Genomic DNA, 18452 nt, shown 5'->3' with positions numbered 1-18452 from the left:
AGAGACCAGTTATTAAAATTAGAATCATTTGAAGACTAATAAATGTTTTGCTTCTCCTTCTGCATTTGCAGATAGAAACTCTACAGGGACAGAAGTCAGTCAAGCTTATTCCCTTCTGCTGCAACTTTAGAATACATGCTCTAGCCAACTGGCACATTTGTTTTTAGGTCAACACTTAAGTGGGACCCTCTGGGACGTAGGTTTGAGTTTAGCCTACGACAGCTTTGTGAAATGAGTTCTGGCAGTCTCAGCCCCTCTCAATGAATGCATTTCCACTGTGATCTGCTTCCGTGAAGAGATGTCACCACCAAAATAAAAATATATTTAAAGAGACAAAATATCATTTGGACACCCTGTGAAGAGACAGTTTTTCTGTTACAACAGGTATCTTCCATCAGGAGCTGATCTAACCTTAAATAGTTACTTAAACTGAGGATAAGTTGCCTTATTTGAACTGATGTTTTGAAAGACTAGAATTTTTAAAACGTATATTTTATAAATGCAATATGCATCCATCCAGACTTTCTCCTTAACCTCCTGTTCAAAGCTCATGGTCGCATACAGACTTCAGGGCAAATGTCATTGATCTCCCACATTTCTTTCTCCCTAGTATCTGCAACAATCACAGCCATAATTCCCTCAACAAAGACTTTCTTCATAGTAATATTACCTTTCCCAATATCTGCAAATGCCACTGTCATTTCCAGAGGTTTCCCTGCCCTATTTCAGAGGCTGCCATGCGCCAACTGAAATTTTTCAGTACTCATCAGCAACAGTACACACATCAGCTCCAACTGCAGATATCATTGAAAATTATCTACTATGGAAAGAAGGGTTACTTTTTTAGAATAGAAATAATTCAGTCTACGAAAGTACTTTTAAAAAAGAAAAAAAAAAAAAAAGAGAAAGTACAGTTGTCTTCTGTTACCAATCATGTTAACATTATTTATAAATGGAAATTAAAAGAAGCATGATTTTCTCATTACTGTGTTTCCTGGCAGGTGGTTCTCCCCTTACCTTCTTCCTCCTCCTTTTAAGAGATGTTATTGCTGTAACTTGGTCTAATAAAACTGCAACTTTGGGGAAAATGAAAAATTGCATTGGCTTAAAAGTGTTGGAGGCAATAAAGCCATGGACTTCAATTATTTTCAAGTATGGGAGCGGTTTAAGGCCAACCAGCAGAAATTCTATTCTGCCCATGTAAAAATGAGGTTTCACCACATTTACTTTTTATAACCCATATAAAAGTCAAGCAAAAGTAATGAATATCTAAAAGCCATCTCAGTGGACTGGGAAAGACTATCTGTATTCTTGAAACTCATCTTACATATTTCTGCCTATGCTACAAGGATCCACAGCTAATCAGAACTAAAACATCAAACTACCAAGAAAACAGCCTCCTTTCCAATCCATTTCACTGCCTAGCAGTAGACCTCCTTCCAAGCCACTTCTGCATGGAAAAGTGCTGGCAAAAGAAAGGAAAACTTAGATCATGTGGTTATAATTATTACCAGGCAAGGAATATTTCTTCAGCTCAGTGGTAAAGTAAAATTCTGTCGCTCTCCACTCCCAATAGTGTCCATCGCAAAACAACTGCCTCATTAAATCTCTGCAGTAAGATTAATATGCCGTAGCTGCACTACATTTATAACTTGGTACTCTATAAAAAGCACATTTAATGGTTAGAACCAGAGCTTAGATACAAAGTATTACTATAAAAACTTCTGGCAGTGTGTACACAGTGTGGGACTTCTGTACTGCTTGCTCTATCAGAAGGGTTTTTGGTTTTAATATTGGCATTGCATTCTTGCTATAGAGAAAAACAGAATGTTAAATCTTCTCTAGAAACAGACAGGGAACAACACAGGACATGATAGGAAATAAATAACTAGCAAGACAACTTAACCATTGAGAATTATTTTAAGAAAAAAATGCAGAAAAGCAACCATTCCTTGTCATATTGATCTCCAGTTTTGCGGCCCTCTATTTTTCAACTTCATGTGCCTACAGCAGTACAAGTTTGCTTTTTGTCAAGTTTGCAGACAGCTAAATGGAGACATATGTACATTCAGAAGAGTTTGAGAAATTTCCCATTAAAAAAACAGAGAGAACTCTCTCACTTTTATTTCCTCTTTCCCAACAATACAGTTTATATGCAGAGCCACTAAAACCTATAAAAGGCACCAAACCCAAATCCACAGGACACACACACAGGAGAAATATGAAGTCTTCTAGCTGAAGAAAAAATTAACTGCGCTCTTCCACTTTCATAAGGAGTGACTCCAACTGTTCTCAAACAAATTACCTACACATATTCAGAGATGACTACCCTTCTAGGAATATCCTTACGGAGTCAGCCCTTACTCCAAAAGGTGACCTCAGCTGAATGAATGAGACTATTCAGATGAGTCAGTCCTGCTCTTCAATAAAATCCTGTGCAATCAGTACCAAAGACAGGAGCAAAGTATTTCTTGCATTCTCAGAACCTTATTACATTTACAGAATAAAAGAGTCCTTGTTGCTATTGGGAATTAACAATTATATCTTCACGATTATTAACAATACGTATCCCTGTGATCCTGATTCAAACAACAGCTTTGTCCACCCAGTCTCACTGACTTAAAATTAAGGAGCCCTTAATTAATCCCTGACAGGTAAGAAATTATATAAACAACCCTAAAAGAAATTATCCTTATCCATAGTTTGAGAGGAATGAATATTCAAGTTCATCTGAAATGGCATAGGGTGAGGTTTTATGTGAGGGATGTAGAGGAGGATTATTGTTAACAAAATTTTAAAAAAGGAAAAAGAAAAGAAAAAAAGAAAATAAAAACATGCTGCACTTTAGAAGCATCTCACTTTCAGTTGGCTGACCTACAAAAGGCAGAATTTCTAATTCTCAGGAATTGAAAGGTGAAGGGAGAAGAATGTTATTTTCCATTGCAAACCCCAAGAATGCATTCTAAGCCGAAATGGAGAAAGAAGAGTGCAGGCTTTGCAAAATACCCCGATACGAAAATCCCTCACACTCTTGTCAAACGGTAAGCAAGCACTAATGAAGGAATTCAGCATTACCAGTCCGTGCGGCTGTGTGTCCCACACCTGCCTGCTGGTCCTCTGTTTCATTTTCTTCTACTGTCAGAAGAAAGTAAACAAAACAAAAACAAAACAAAACAAAAAAGATGTTAGGTGGGTAGCTGAAGTGTTCCAAGCATCTTTACACCAGCTTCAGTTCTGAAAGCCAGTAATGCTTGTACAACACGGGCAAGAAAAGCTGCACTGCAAGGTGCAAAAGTGTAGATCAGACCAAAACAGAATACGTTACTGTATGGAAGCTACAAATCTGAGAGCAGGGTGACCAAATTGGTTTCACGGCTTAAAAAACAAATTGAATTTCCTCTGGGATATTTGTCATCAATGGACTCTACTGTATTTGTTTATGGAAATAAATGAGAGAATAATTCTGGGCTTTAAGATTCAGCTCGCTCCATACATATAAGAGAAAGCCTTCTCCTGGCAGACAGGAGAGGTGTGTGTGCTAATTCATACACAAGCTTTAAAAAAATAATAATAATCCTACATTCAGTAGCAAACATCTCAGCAGTGCAGACAGCCTTGCAAAGGAGAACTAACCCCATGCTGTTTTACTGTATACACCATGCCAGCATCTTTCCCTTGGCTCACAGCTTTCCAAGAGCAGTAGAACTAAAAACAATACAATTCTTGTCAGATTCACTATTCAAAACTTGTTGGGCAAGAGTGAACCTAACAAGAGCCATTCTGCTGCTACTTTGAAAAATGAGAGAGCGCTGTTCTCATAAGCTCTGATATGATGCCTAAGTAAGATTGACTCTCCCAAAGTAAAAGTACGGGAAGAGCTAAAAGGCAGAACCATTTCCTTTTTATTCTGCCAAAGACTTGTGTTCTTTGAGTTAGAGAACAGCGGAGAGAAGAGAATTCATTCTCCCTCCACAGGGGAAAAAGCTGAAAGGGGAAAGACTGAACTTCGGCAGCATTTCCACTCCCAAGAATTCAGACCTCAAAAAATAATCATGCAACTGAGTTAAAATCCAAAGATTTGGGATTTTTTTTTTTCGCTGGCTCTTGGGACAAGAGAGTGCAACACTTAGGGTCACATATAAATCTAGACATATATTCAAAAGAAGAGATACATATACACACTCCACAGGTACCTCTTTTCCTCCTCCGCCAACCCCAAGGCTTCATACAACTGGTTGTTTCTAGAATCTGAGTTTCTAGAAAAAAAACACCAGTTTTCATAAGGACACTCTTAGGACACTAGAAACTTGAAACACAGTGCATATATTAGAAAGAGTCAAGTACAGTCTCTTGAGGACTCAAAACAATCTCTATCTCTGTCCCAGAGCTGTGGCTAGTAAGCACACTCTTCCCATCAACAGAGATCTGATAAAGTTTCCCAGGCCCTGGAGTAAGTCAAGTATTTCACAAAAATACTATTTTATAAGCTGCCTGTTTCATTTGAACTTGTATTTGCAGCCATGAAGTTACCAGTACTTCAGGTGGTATGATTTTCATTGTTACGCTGAAGCAGTCATCCCAGCAGCCCTCACAGCTAAAGGAAACTGATCAGACAAAGAAAGCAATGGGAAAAGCTCAGGAAAAGCCGAGCTTTGGGGAACACGAGGTCAAGCACAAACTAAGCTAAACAGAAAGATTTTGCACGAGGGCAGCACAGATTGGTAAGACTTGTTAATACAGCAAGAAAAACAATGAATACAACTAATATACAATTAAAAAAAAAAAAAGCAAGAGATACCACCTCTTGTGACTCCCCTTAAAGCCACCAGTGAAACCTTTGCAGCAGTCCAACCTGACCCTGTTTATGCCCACTACCAGCTGTTGATCTGTTTCCAAAAAATGATCTCAAGAACAAGCTCTAAAACTGAAAAATAAATCTACTTTTCCACCCCTTGAGAGGAAACTCATCTTGGTCATCAGTACCAACTGATCAACCTTATTAAAGGCTGTAGATGTATCGATTATCTACCAATGAAATCCTCAACCACAACACACATCATAACTCGGTCCAGAAAGGTAATTTAAAAACTCGATAATTTTTTAAGTCTCAAGATGGAATTGAGGTGCCCAAACACGAACTTTCCAAGACCGATTTCCAAGTTGGAAAACTTCAAAATAAAGTAGTTGCCTGCTAAGAAGTAAAAAATATCTGATATTTGAAGTAGATCTCCTCTTATAAGAGTATGCAAACTAAAATGCAAGTGCTGTTCTGTACTGAATGTCTGCTGCCACCAGCTGCAGAACCAGCATCTCTTGCTGCTCGTGAGAAGTGACTGCACACCGAAATGTGCTCAGCTTCGTGCTGCTGACCGAGGGGCATCAAACACTTCTAGGTCTAGAAAAAAGCAAACATGGATACCTGCCTAAAAATTTGTTTTCAGGTATGCAAGTTTGTCCTGTGAAAAGCTGACAGTGCATGCCTGGTGAAACCAAACATTTAAAACTTCCCTGCTATTTAGCGATGTGAAAATTCTGTGACAGCTGAGGTTTGCTTTCAACAAAAGCTGATCAGTATGTCGCTATTACACTGACAGAAAAGGAAACAAGTATCAGAGCAGGTAACTTTGTGGTTAGTATCTTTCTCAACTGTTGTTCAAGCCCTTTAGGGATTCTCAATCACAAAAGAACCAAGTAGGTCACAACAGGCCGTGCCACAAAGACTTGCTAATAATATTCAACTAGACTGACACATTTGTCAGAAAAATTAAAACCAGGTTTAGAGGGAATTATGGTAAAAGGGGCAAGAAAACTATCCCACAAAACCCACAGAATTAGGGAAATCTTAGCATTATTACAAATCATCTACAAAATAGCATCTCATTTTCCTTTGCATTAAGTTAGATCATTCCTCCAGCTTGCATGGGTATTTGTTACATTAAGTAAGCTACAGCTGGTGGCATCTGATAAGATCCTGATTAGCACTTTATGCCTTTCCACAACCAGACTCTGAAAATTTCAGTACTATTTCAGCTCTCAGGCCACTGTTAAACTCACCTGACTACAAAAGGTAGCACGACATGCAGCCAGCATTAACTTCCCTTAAATATCAACTATACCATTTTATTTCAGGAGAGGAAGGAAACTTTAAACAGAACCTATATAGTGAGATGCTTTAAATTTTGCTAACCAAATCCATTTCTCTAGCACTAGCATGAAAATGTAACTGAAAAAAAGCCACAAGGATGATATGCAGATATAACAATACAATGTATGCACTATTATTAATTCAAATATAAAAATTACTTATACTCTAGGACTGTAATTGTACATAGGGGTGTCATCTTCATTACAGCATATACCACATCCTAGCATAAGGTAAGACAAATTGTAGATAACAAAGAGACAAAATACTAGTAAAAGGGAGGCCTCAGGAAACCAGAACAGCAGCTTATGAATCCAGACTGTGAACAAGTGATGTTACTGATGAACGGCACTTCTAGATACATTTAAAATAATGTTGTCGTGAAAGTAACATCATTACTTGTTCCTACGATTATGTGTTTATGACCACAGGTCACCAGTTTTGTTAGCTGTAGAAATATTTCTCAATTGACTTATCGGTTCCTTAAAAAAACAAACCATCAAGTCCCTACTGCATATTTTCTCAGTGCAGCTTTTGAAAAACAAAACAAATCGGCAACTCTAATAATATATATTTTTTTTTTTTTTAAAAAAGGACCAGATCACCACAACTGTGACACCACATTTCTTGAGAGTCATTTAAAAAAAAAAAAAAATCTCAGTAAAGGAAACAAAATTCCAGCATGGCAATCTATCTCCCATTATAAAAGCTCATGGTTTGGACAGATACCAATTTTTTAAATTTTACTGAAAAAAAAGTATCTCTAAACTGAAGCTGTATCTATGTGAAAGGTTCGGACATTTCAGCTTTGGTACAGTTAGTGTCCAAGGCAAACCCTGGTTTCAATTCAAAGCACCTCTCATGCTTAGGTTGCTGAATATCAACATTAAGACCAACTATTCCTTTAAATAAATAAATAAATAACAAGTAGTACCATCAAGGACAGCCAATGAGGAAAACCTGTGGGAATTTTGATAGAGGAGTCCTAAAAATAGAATTAATCTCCTGACTGCTCTACAGCAACACCTGCTGATCAATGAGAATTTTACCCCTTTTGCTTAGATTCTCTTCATGGGACAAATGGTTAGTATATAAAGGAGTGAGATTATTTGATAAAGTTAGTACAAAACATACACAGGTGTTCTAGCTTGCCAAATATCATTCATATTCTACTGCCTAACCAGGATTCCCCTTCACTGAAGAGTTAATCTGTAGACTGAGCATCCTAAGGAAAAGCACAAATCATTTCTGGTTGAAGCCTGGAAAAAAACTTGTATGGAAAAGAAATGGATAAAATTAGAAATGTGAAAAAGGATATTTTCACTGAGGGAAGCCTTTCGGAGAACTCTGGCTAAGATTTATGGCTTCTGAGCTATTACAAACCATAATAAAATAAAAGCAAAAGATAATTGAAAAAAGTCTATTTTCTTCTAGTCTAGGTGGGTTAATAAATTTTTAAAAAGGAAAAAAAAAAAAAAAGGACTGTCCCAAATGCCTGAGCCTCTTTTCAGCTTGTTAAACAAAGCAGGAGAAGCCACATATCCCAAAATAAACTATAAAAATAGATTGCTATTGATCTATCCCTTCCTAAAACATATTCCTTGAGAGATGTGAAAATAAACCTAATATAGCAACTAAGACTGTCAGAATGGGAAGTTTAGAATACGTATTTTTAGCTTGCACCTCGCATTTCCTATAACTCAATACTTAATCTATAAATTTCCATTAGCATATGATTAGTAATTCAATTTAAAGCCATCTTTGCACAAAAGCCTTTTTCTTAGGATGGTAACTTTGGCAAGTGCATCTTCAATCTACATGTTTGAATAATTTCTGCAGACAAGTAATAGAGATACTAGCTGTATTAGCATAATCAATACACAATTTACCGAGTTACCCAGACAGAACAGAAATAAAATGTGTGTGCCATTATTTCAGTACCTACAAATGACTGTAATTTCTGGAAGTATCTCTCTACTTTTCCCTCCTCCTCATGGCCACATAAAAACCAAGAGGACATTCATATTGCCACCACCTACAGGTAGATATTAAGTATGATTAAGCAGATGAATCACATAGCAGAAGGCAAATTTAAGAGCCAGTTACAGGAGGTGCTGAGTATCTTCTAACTCTAGTAGAGTCAATGGATTTTGAAGACGCTTCGCACTTGGCAATAACGTGCTGTGGAAATACATCTCCATAAGGGTTCAGTCAGGATACAAAACTGAAAGAAGTTACGGAGTAGTATTAAATGCAGGATCACGTGTCAATGTATCACCTGCTAGGGCTACACCTTCCTCCACTTTCTTCTCTCCCCAGATACCACCGGTGCTCTAAGATTCACCTTTTAAACTCTTCTGGCCAACAGTCGTGAGTGCAGGGTTTCACACCTCCCTGTGCCACTTTAAGCAGCAATTCAGTGGGTGACTCCTGGAAGTCAACAACCATTTCACACTGCTCCATAATGTCATTTAAGATAACTGGCATTCAGAAAAGTTCAGAACTACCAAGAAAGTATTGTTTTCTGAACAGCTTCACCTAGTATCAACACATGTCTATCAGCTACTAGCCAGAAACTTGATTACCATCCTTACTCCCAAATGTACATACACCCAATGACTTTCATGTGAGAAGAGCTGGAAAATGAAATGCCTTTGCACATTAACATTTCAATATCTACATTCCAGAACCCTACTGAAAATTAGTTCTGTGTGTAGCCACACTGTACAAAAATCCAGTTAATCATATGTATGAATATTTGGTTTTGTTTTCCTTTGTACTGTGATTTAACCCTTTTCCTATTTCTACTCCTCCAAGCATTGTAACAGTATTGGTACTGGAAATTAATATTTTCCTTGAAAGATTCCTGTTATGTAAAGCATTGTTCTTCTTGCATTCACTTTTTTCAGAACACAAAGCCCCTCATAGCATTCATATTTTTTACTCCTTTCTTTAGTCTAACTCAACACTGAGCTTGCGAGGTTTTGGTTTTTTCCCCTAATGTTCTTCTCATAGAAAGACTGAATTAGGAGTTCCCAAATAGACTGCAGTGGCTGGAAAATACTATTCTTATGCTAAAATAAAGTATTTTCCTAGGCAGCACATAAACATTAAAGTAATAAATATACTTAAGTAGAAAGAAATTATGCTTAAGAAATCCTTTGGATATTCTTCCAACCCTTGATCTCAAGTACAACAGCATCCAAATGTGACAGTCTAAAGACATCCAGTTTTATGTAACATTGTGTGCAGAAAAGGCAGAAGACGCTCTTTCTTGCAGCAGAGGGAGAATTCTACAGAAACTCCAAAGCTAGGGGTGGGGTAATATCTTTTTCTACATAGCCAAGGCAGTAGATTAATCCTGCCCAGACTGCTAACTTTGCCTCCCTAATCATGCATCTATTAACAAGGTTAAGCTACATCTACGTATACTCATATTTCTATTGTTTAAAGTAAACTAATAATAGTGTGGTATATTTTTCAAAAAGTACTTTTCTCCAAAGAATCTTAAAGCATTTTATAAACCTCAAGTAAATTTCAAGCATCCCTAAGACCCTCTATCATGCAAGGTAACAAATTACAGTGGATGTCTGAGTTAGATTGAGGACCGTAGTGAGAACTGGCAAGGCAAGAAGGAATCTTTCTGGAAGTCAATTCTGAGTACCTGCATCAGGACTTTCAGCTGTCCTGCCTGTCTTAAATGGAATAATCCACCTGCATTCCTGACAATGTGACTGTGGGCATCCAGTCCATTTGGAGAAAAGATAGAAATTTGGAGGCTACGATAAATTTTAAGCCTAATTACCAAACCCAGTACTGAACACAAATGTTTTCAGAGTGATTCCTCTAAGTATACTGAAGCTATGGATCACCCAAGCTTTCTTCTTCTCTCAAAGGGATTTCTGGTACTCCTACAGACCTGTATTTTCAACCGTGCTTAGAAAACAGGAAATTCATTAAACACAGTCTACAAAACCTTAAACTCATTAAGAGATAACAATTTGAATCAAACTGGCCTATGGATCACAGAACCTTCAAAGTAGCCAACTTCACACAACTCTGAAGACAGGTGATGTAAGGAAAGGCTATGAGCACCTACAGTAAAGGTTACTGTAGAGGATCATTGCCTTGGAAAGTGAAGTAATTTATGTGCCTAAAATAAGGAGTTTGGGCTGTCTGACACCATTGCAACACAAAAACAAAATACAGCTGCATGCTTTAGCTCTGTTACCTAAAGACATACATTTATCTGAGTCAAAAAACACCTCCTTTCAACTGAGATTATCCCTGATTCACCAGAGATCTCCATCTATTGTGTACCAGGGTTTCATAAGGTTATTTTTGATCCCTCAAACTCTCTGACCTGTTCTAGGTAACTTTCTATCATGTAAAACAGCACTCTGATCTATATGCACAAAAAAGCTCAGGAGCCAAAAACTAGTGAGGGGGCGCTGCATCTCAATTGTCAGAATTTCTGCTCACGCGCCTCTCGAGTCAGGCAGTATCTATGGTTTTCCCATCCAGACTTTCTCAGTGCTGTGCAGCTCAATGTGAAGTCAAACCAAAGCCACAGCACAGCTGGCTAGTGGAAGATTAAATATTCTCCTGCCTGTCCTGGCTTTGGACACAGTCTCATGGGCTGGTTCTTCAGAATTTACATACCCTTCCCCAGTTGCTACAAGATGCTGGCAGAAAAACGTGTGGGTTGAAATACCTCTTCCTTTCCTCCTCTGGCCCACACCCACCAGTTAGATCACTCACCCAGGATGTGGGTGGCACCAGCTCAACCTTCTTCTCTGTCAGAAGGATTTGTACTCACGTCATGAGCTTCTTAACAAAGAGCACTTACTCTAAGACTTGAGGTGCACTCATTCATTGCTGTTGAAACTGTCATACCTCATCTACAATACTGACTGAACTAGAAAGAAGGAAAATTGGGGTGATACCTTATCCTTGTCATTAGGGCACCCACATGGGAAGTGGGACACATGGACTCCAGTTCTGGTTTCACTGAAATAATTCATCAGAAGTAATAATGCAGTGAGTACTTGGCAGACCAGGACCCAGGTCTCCCCTTTCTCAATTGGTATTCAAGCCACTAAAGCTATAACTCTCGTGTATGAGCGTTCCTTCTCACCTCCTTGTCCAACAAATACTTAATTACACTTTTAAAAAAGGAAACATCATTCACAAAAATAAAAGGGTAACTCACACTCAGAGCACAATATGCTGCTGCATAATGACTGATGTACAAAGCACAAAACGGAATCCCTGTCTCTCACATCCTAGCAGGGCAAATAACTTTCCCTCTTCGGTGAAGGGAAAAGGAAGAGCAGGAGCACAATGTCTCAATTTCTTCTAACTTGGGAGGAAAGGAACAACCTGTCCCCTATCTCCAAAAAACTGGATCAGATAAGTGACTGCTACAAGATACCCTGTTTCACTAAGCAAGACACACATATCTAGAACAAGGGAGGAGCTATGACACACTACTCTTTCCAAGTTCTTCCTGCCATCTTCTTAAGGTAGTTCCTACTCAACAACACTAACCTACCTATGAATTACATAAATAATCCAAGCACCTGGTTCAAGATGACTATTCTAGTAGGCAACCAGGCACCTGTAAACTAAGCCCTGAAGTACTAGCAACCTGCAGCATGCAAGCCCTTTGGTTTGCACCTAGCCTTAGAGCGTTCTGACCTTTCTTCGTTGATTCACATTTGTATCTGGCAAGTAAGACTTCTGCTCAACAGATTCACCAGTAATTGCACACCAAATCTTTTCCTGCGCTCCAGCTCTTTATAAGCCACGTAACGCAATCCCTTCCCAGCAGCTGCAGGCATAGACCAATAGTGACCCATTTCCTCCTCCCATCTTCCGAGTGAAAACCTTACATCAGGCATGGATCTCGACATCCTGTTGTCCTGGAACCAGTGAATCAGAAAGTTCCTTCCTCACAATTGTATTCTTTGGAGGTGGAAAATAATTAACCTCCCCACCCCCTCCTCCTTCCTACTGCCACTGTCAAAGTTAGAAATTCACTTGACTCTGCCTGGAAAGGAGAAAGAAAAAAAAAGAGCCATCATAATTCAGTGCCATAGAAAGTTTTGTTGATAAAAGCATAGCCTAGTCTTCCCAAGGACACTGCCTCACTACATCACATCATCCAGTCCAGCAACACAGCAGGTATTTTATTTTTGTTTTTAAAGTTCCTTTCAAGAAGTTAATGAGTCAAAAATGGAAGTTGAACTTGATAGGTTCGCAAAAGTGAACAACAAAAAAATAAAACTAAAAAAAAATCAATTATCACGGAATTCATTGTTTGAAATATATTTTCCCAGCAAAACACAACCTAATAATAGTAAGAGCACAACAAGTTTCAGGAACTGTATATGAAAGCCATCTATTGTGCAGTTAACCAGGATATTTAGACTTAAAAGCGCTCCACACTCGTGTGCAACACCAAACGTCTGTGTGAGAAACTAGGAGGGAGATTTTACAGTTCTTGTTAGGTAAGGGCAAATCTCCTGTTCCTGGTTATTGACCTCCATGAGAGAATAAGCTCTCAAAAAATGGGCTTGGGGAAGGAGGGAAAGCACCCATACCCTCACTATCATCATCCTGACCATTTGCCCTAAGGGCAAAAAAGTGTCCTGTTTCAGGCAAGAGGCTGTTTAACTAATGACTAGTACTTCCAAATTTGTAAGAAGGCTAACTACTTACTGATATTATATTTGTAAAGAACCTTAGTATACCCCAGTTGCATTAAAAAAAAAGAAGTAAGGGGAGAGTGGGGGGAAGTCACTATACCAACAGTTATATAAACGACTAAGCAGTCTTAAAGGACTAAAAATCCTAACCTTAGAAAGAAAAATTCTACCTAATTGCACCAATATTTAAAAGTGAAAGTATCAGATGAATTGCTTACTCAAAGAATATCCCTCTGTCTTGCTCACATGATAAAAGAGTGGGGAAAAAAAAAAAAAAACATAACGAAAACACATCCCCCTAAAATCTAAAATTTCATTGGGCATTAACTGTGCAGAATTGGTTGAGTAATAACCCTTCAACCCTTTTGAGTGCACACTATACAGATTCAGCTGTACAAAGAAAAGTTGCAGTACAGCATGCACAGCATCCTAGCTAAAGGAAAATCTAAAAGGCTCAAATGCTCACACAACAGAATATCATGGATAATCTAGACAAAATCCTAAAAAAAGGAGGAAAAATAAATCCTCTACATCTTTTTCTCAATAATTATGCAGAATAGAGGGGAAAAAAATGTTTGAAACTAAAGGAATGTGAAGTGGGGAAAAAAAAAAAAGCATGACCAGAGCTAACTAATATTGTAAATACAGAGGACACTGGTCCTGGTTCAAAAATCCATTGAAAGAGGGCAATTTTGTGCAGTATTATTAACGTGTGCACAGAATAACATAAAGCAGATTTTTTTTTTTTTTTTGAAAGTAGGAGGGCTGAATTAAAATGTTAATTATAACATGTTGTAATAAGGATACCCCCAAGATCAGCCCTATCATTTTTGCTACAGCATGGTCCCTAGGCATATGGCTAACTACTCCTTGATCATTATCCTGGCTAAAACTAAAGCTACTGAAGTTTAGAAGACTCATATCTAACAGAATTTCTTTCATCTCTAATAATTGCTAAAGTAGCATAATTACTCATACTCGAGGTGAAATAGAACCCAAGTTGCTTAAAATTAAAGTTAAAACAAAAACAATCCTCATCACCTCTTTTGGGTTTTGCACATTCATCTTTTCTCAGAATCCTATGCCAAGTATTGCATTATGATTTAAGAGTATTTAAAAGCTTGTCTTGTGTTATCTGACTTTTGTAAAGAGAGCAGCTGAAAAACTTTAATGCTTTGTAGTAACACACTGCAAAATACACACTTTCCGAGCACCAACGAAAACAGGTCCAATGCTTTGTAGACCTGGATGCTGTCCCTTCAGGGAAAAACATATACATATGTATATATGTCATTGTTCTAAGTAAAGTAGCGCATCTTCCCCACCTGCAGCTGGGAGTGATTTTGAGCTCATGTAGCCCTATAAGAACCAATGGAAACCACAAAATACAGTGGGGAAAAGAAGCTAAGAGCTCTGTCTTAAGGCATCAGCATTCATACTATATTTTAATCAATCTAAAAAAGAACAATTCCAAGTATCTTATTTTCAGTGTTTTACACAGAAAAAAAAAATACTAAATCCATATGGTCTACATAAAACTTTAACAATGCTTCCAAATTCTTTCTTCACGTGCATTCAAAAGGCAGATTTTTTTTTCCAAAATGTGCAAGTTTCAAAATACTGAATCATGCTTCAGAACAAAGAAATGAGAGCTATTAAACTAGTTGCAAATTAGACTGACTGAATTATAGAGCAAAATAAAGCCTTTCAAGACCTCTTAGATCATGGCGGGTAACGTTATCCTACACGTTAGATAAGTGCCTCCATACTGACAGCTTCCCTTGTTACACAAGTTAACAGCAACTCCAGAAAACAAAGTCAAACCAAACCAAACTCACAGTATTTCTAACCCTTTTAACATTCTCTTTTGTCACCAAATTTCATCTTTATGGAAGTCAGTAGTACAACCAGTAGCTGTTTAGATGCAGCTGTTAAGATGTTCACTCCTAATAGTACCTGCTCTGAAGGAAGTAGATGCTGATGGTCAGTATAGCTCACGCTGGCCCCAAAAATGACTGGCTAGCATTACTGTAATCCTACAGCTAATCAAGACCATCAATACCACTATGCATTGCCAAAGTCAATGAATATTACTAAAGGTTAGGGATGTTTTTGTTGTTACAGATTTTTTTCATATATAAAGGAGCTGGGGCTTGCTTTGGCAAGTCAAAAGAGAACACTATAAATAGCCTGCATTATAAAAAAGATGCTAATCTTAAACCCTCTTTGTAATTTGTTTTTTCGTGTACTCTTTTATGTTCGATATCTTAATTTTTGCCCTTTTTTGCATGGCCAAATAAAAGCCAGCAATCCACTCATGCATTAAACAGATGGTTTTGCTTTTCAGGGCAAATGCAATCTTATGAAATTTTTGTTCCCTCCCTATAAAATGATGCCAAAATAATACATTTCCTGAAAACGGCCCATTCAGAAAAAGTTCTTCGGTCCAGTAATACTGAAACTTTAAGTCAAGTTCACAGAAATCATGCCAATAGTAATTACTGTTTTTGTTTATGCTGGATTGATTATAGTATAATCAGCAGACAATCTAACGACTTCAGAGTCTAGTCCATGCAATTTAAAAGCCAGGGAGGGTTGGGGCTGAGAATAAACATTCAAATAGTTGACAGATACACAGAAATGTAAAGGCTACTGTTTGAAGGGGATCCGAATGTCAAACTCTCTCTGAACTATTGCTGCTATTAAGTTTTTTGTTTTAATCCACTACTGTTCTACCTTCTCTAGTACTACACCACACCACTTGCACCTCTGTACAAGAAACATCCTTTTGCTTCAAATTTATGATGAGAAAACAAGTCACGTTAAAACACAGGTACTGTTTGCTCAGTCCACCAACACTCTGCATGAATTGAGTTGCAGCTGTAAATTCAGTCAGGATGGAAACAGTACCTAGGTTTCCTCAAAAAGAGGGAAAACTTTAAGAGGTACTCCAGGCTTGCCAAAATATTTCAAGATACAAGCCTTCTTTAAGCAGAATACAGATATGTAAACTAGAGCCAATGAATTTTTCCTTCTCATCTTTCTAGGAACTAACACTCAGTAATTTTATTTCTGCAGTCAAATGTGAGATACAAAATTACGAGTAAAAATTTACTTTGAAGCAATAACAAAATACTTCTATATTTTTTTCAAAAAGAATGTACTTTCAGAGATCAGCACTTTTATTAAACGTGTGGGGCTGTTCTAGTTTCCTTGCGATGGCTTATCTAACACCTACAGTTCCAGTGATTTTTTCCCGGGTGACTTTAGCATAACGAGTATTACCTGACTTTAGCTCAGAGAAAATCGGGTTTAACATTTAGTAGGGCTACATTTTCATTCAGGCTTGCATATAGAATACCTGGTTTTCTTTGCAAGTGACTCTATCTTTGTAACTTTGATCCTAAACAAAATTTCTCATCAAAAGCCAGTAGTAAGGGCAAAAGAAAAACCCCAAGCCCTCCCAAAACTAAAACCCCATAAACCAGAAAGGGAAGGGAGGGGGGAGTCGGTCAGTAACCTAAGTGTGATATCTGCAAAGCACGCCAAGTCACAAAAAAAAAAAAAAAAAAAAAAAGGTTTACCATTTCAACGGCCAAGTTAAATAAGATACAAGTGAGCTGCTCTGCCCCCCTCCCTTGCTTGTGCATCCTGGGGGGCTCCAGCATGGTTTGACTGAGGGGATGTCGTTCTCCTTCCCTGGCAGGAGTTTCAGGAGTCGCACCCATTGCCCTTCTCCGACACCCTTCATTTGCACGGGCTCTCTTTTGGGGCTTGTACACAGGTATAATATCTCTGACTTATCTTTCCCCACCTGTTTTTCTCCTGCTATCCTCCCTAACCCACCAACTGCATTAGGTGATTTTGATCAGGTCAATGATACCTAATAGATTTATTTTTCCCAGAAACTAGCTAAAGAAATGGGATAGATTAATCAGTAGAATGAAATATAGGTCAGGACTGTTGAGTTTGGTGCAACTGATCCTTCCTCTGTCTAAAAGAATACAGCAGTTGAACCTTAATTCCTCCTTCCTAAAGTAAAATAAGATATTCAAATTACAGTTTTTCAGAAAGTTAAATAATTTACTCTCCTTTTGAGACTTTTTTTTTTTGCCACAACCATGTAGTCTATTTATAAGAGTCTGTGTTTTTCACTGAAAATAATTACAACCTTATTTTTTCTTTCCTTGGAAAGATGTGTTTATTATTATTAAATTGTAAGGGGCTTATCTAATGTTAACAATGCCTTTTTTCTTTCCTAGATCCAAACCTGAGATGCAATCCTCACCAAGAGCTGGGGGACACTCAGATCAAAGTTGGCAAGAAACCAAAATAGGGCAGGGAGGGAGCGAAGAGAGAAAAAAGAAATAGAAAAGGAATGTAAACAGAAACCAGGGTAATTTTTAAAAAGCGTATTTTCAAAAAACAGAAGAAATTTAGTCATTAGCAAGTTCTTAACACCCACCATTTCAGATGAATGTTAGTTTCATGCATTCAATATAAAAACCTCAATTGTCTTTTTGTTTTAATATATTTACCTGCCTTGTATCAGTATTCCCTTAAGATATAAGTTTCAAATTAAGTTATCAAAAGTGACAGACATATCAAAAATATCTCTTATATCCTCCCCCCTGTAAAGGGTTGCTAAGTACATGACAAATTGGAAATGTAATATGTAACTCCATATTTTATTTAGATGTAAAACAGCACTCACGAGTTTAAATAACTCATTTACATACATTCAAAGACTAGTTTTTCAGAAAAGCTATTTAAAATACTGTTTATTTTAAACTGTAGAACTATATTTTCTACTGACTATATCAGTAATACTTAAGAAATAAGAAATTTAAACAAACACTGCATTGGAGGTACAGTTGAAATTCTCCTTGCAACATTACTTAAAGCTTTTGTTTCTTCACTAAAAACGAAGGTGCATTAATTGACGGGCAGACTCTTATCAATGAATTTAAATGCTATGTCTATGCAAGCATCTTTCAACTTCTCAGATGCATCGCATTATTACCCAGAAATCTTACATCAGAAATCTTACAATCCGACTGCTTTCAGAGTACTATCAATCCACACAAAATTGACATGACTCAAGAAAAATAAAACAGGGAAAATGAAAAAGATACTTGAACAAAGGCCACCAAGAATGATAACCTACCCCCCAAAGGTAATTACTGCAGCAATAATTACAGATGATGATTGATTTACTGCCCGGTTTTAGTTGAAAAATAGTAAATAAGACACTATAAAGAAATATCTACCATCTCTATCCTGAACATTAAGCGGTTTTGTTAAGTCAGTAGTTTATGGTCAGCAAATCCAAGCTACTCCATCTGATTCCTGCAATGTTTCTGTTTTCTCATTTTAGGGACTCCCAGGCTACTGGTACATAAGGAAGGCAAAGCTCATACCTCCATATAAAATGGAAGCTGTATCTTTTGTTTTAAATTAAGTGTGATGTTTACAGGAAGATATTTGAGACAGACCTCCTCTCTGTAATGCATCTAACAAATAACCATGAGCAGAATATGTAAAATTCTAACAGGAGAACAATTTCCTCTATTTGCCAATTAATTCTCAACATTTATTCC

At 37.5% G+C, this 18452-nt stretch overlaps 1 protein-coding gene across 12 annotated transcripts in view; it reads right to left on the bottom strand.

Moving 5' to 3' along the window:
* The window catches only part of ZNF521 (zinc finger protein 521), a 237206-nt gene that overhangs the window by 215165 nt on the left and 3589 nt on the right, over nucleotides 1–18452 (bottom strand). For 4 of the 12 annotated variants that reach the window (XR_011737449.1, XM_065831085.2, XM_071804175.1 and 1 more), the window contains exons 3-4: nucleotides 4194–4256; nucleotides 3076–3135 (exon numbers count right to left, since the gene is read on the bottom strand). The exons of 4 other annotated variants lie outside the window; for them this stretch is intronic. Coding sequence is in view for 6 of the 8 variants with exons in the window: in XM_065831085.2 (XP_065687157.1) it covers nucleotides 3076–3135; nucleotides 4194–4256 (123 nt within the window). In the remaining 2 variants the exon portion in view is untranslated. The remainder of the gene's footprint in view (nucleotides 1–3075; nucleotides 3136–4193; nucleotides 4257–18452) is intronic. 4 more of the 12 variants (XM_065831095.2, XM_065831086.2, XM_065831090.2 and 1 more) reach the window with 1 other exon arrangement.

The sequence above is a fragment of the Patagioenas fasciata genome, chromosome 2, assembly GCF_037038585.1.
Source record: "Patagioenas fasciata isolate bPatFas1 chromosome 2, bPatFas1.hap1, whole genome shotgun sequence".
Lineage (NCBI taxonomy): Eukaryota > Metazoa > Chordata > Aves > Columbiformes > Columbidae > Patagioenas > Patagioenas fasciata.
Note: the sequence above shows the minus strand (reverse complement) of the source record. Positions and strands in the feature narration are given on the sequence as shown.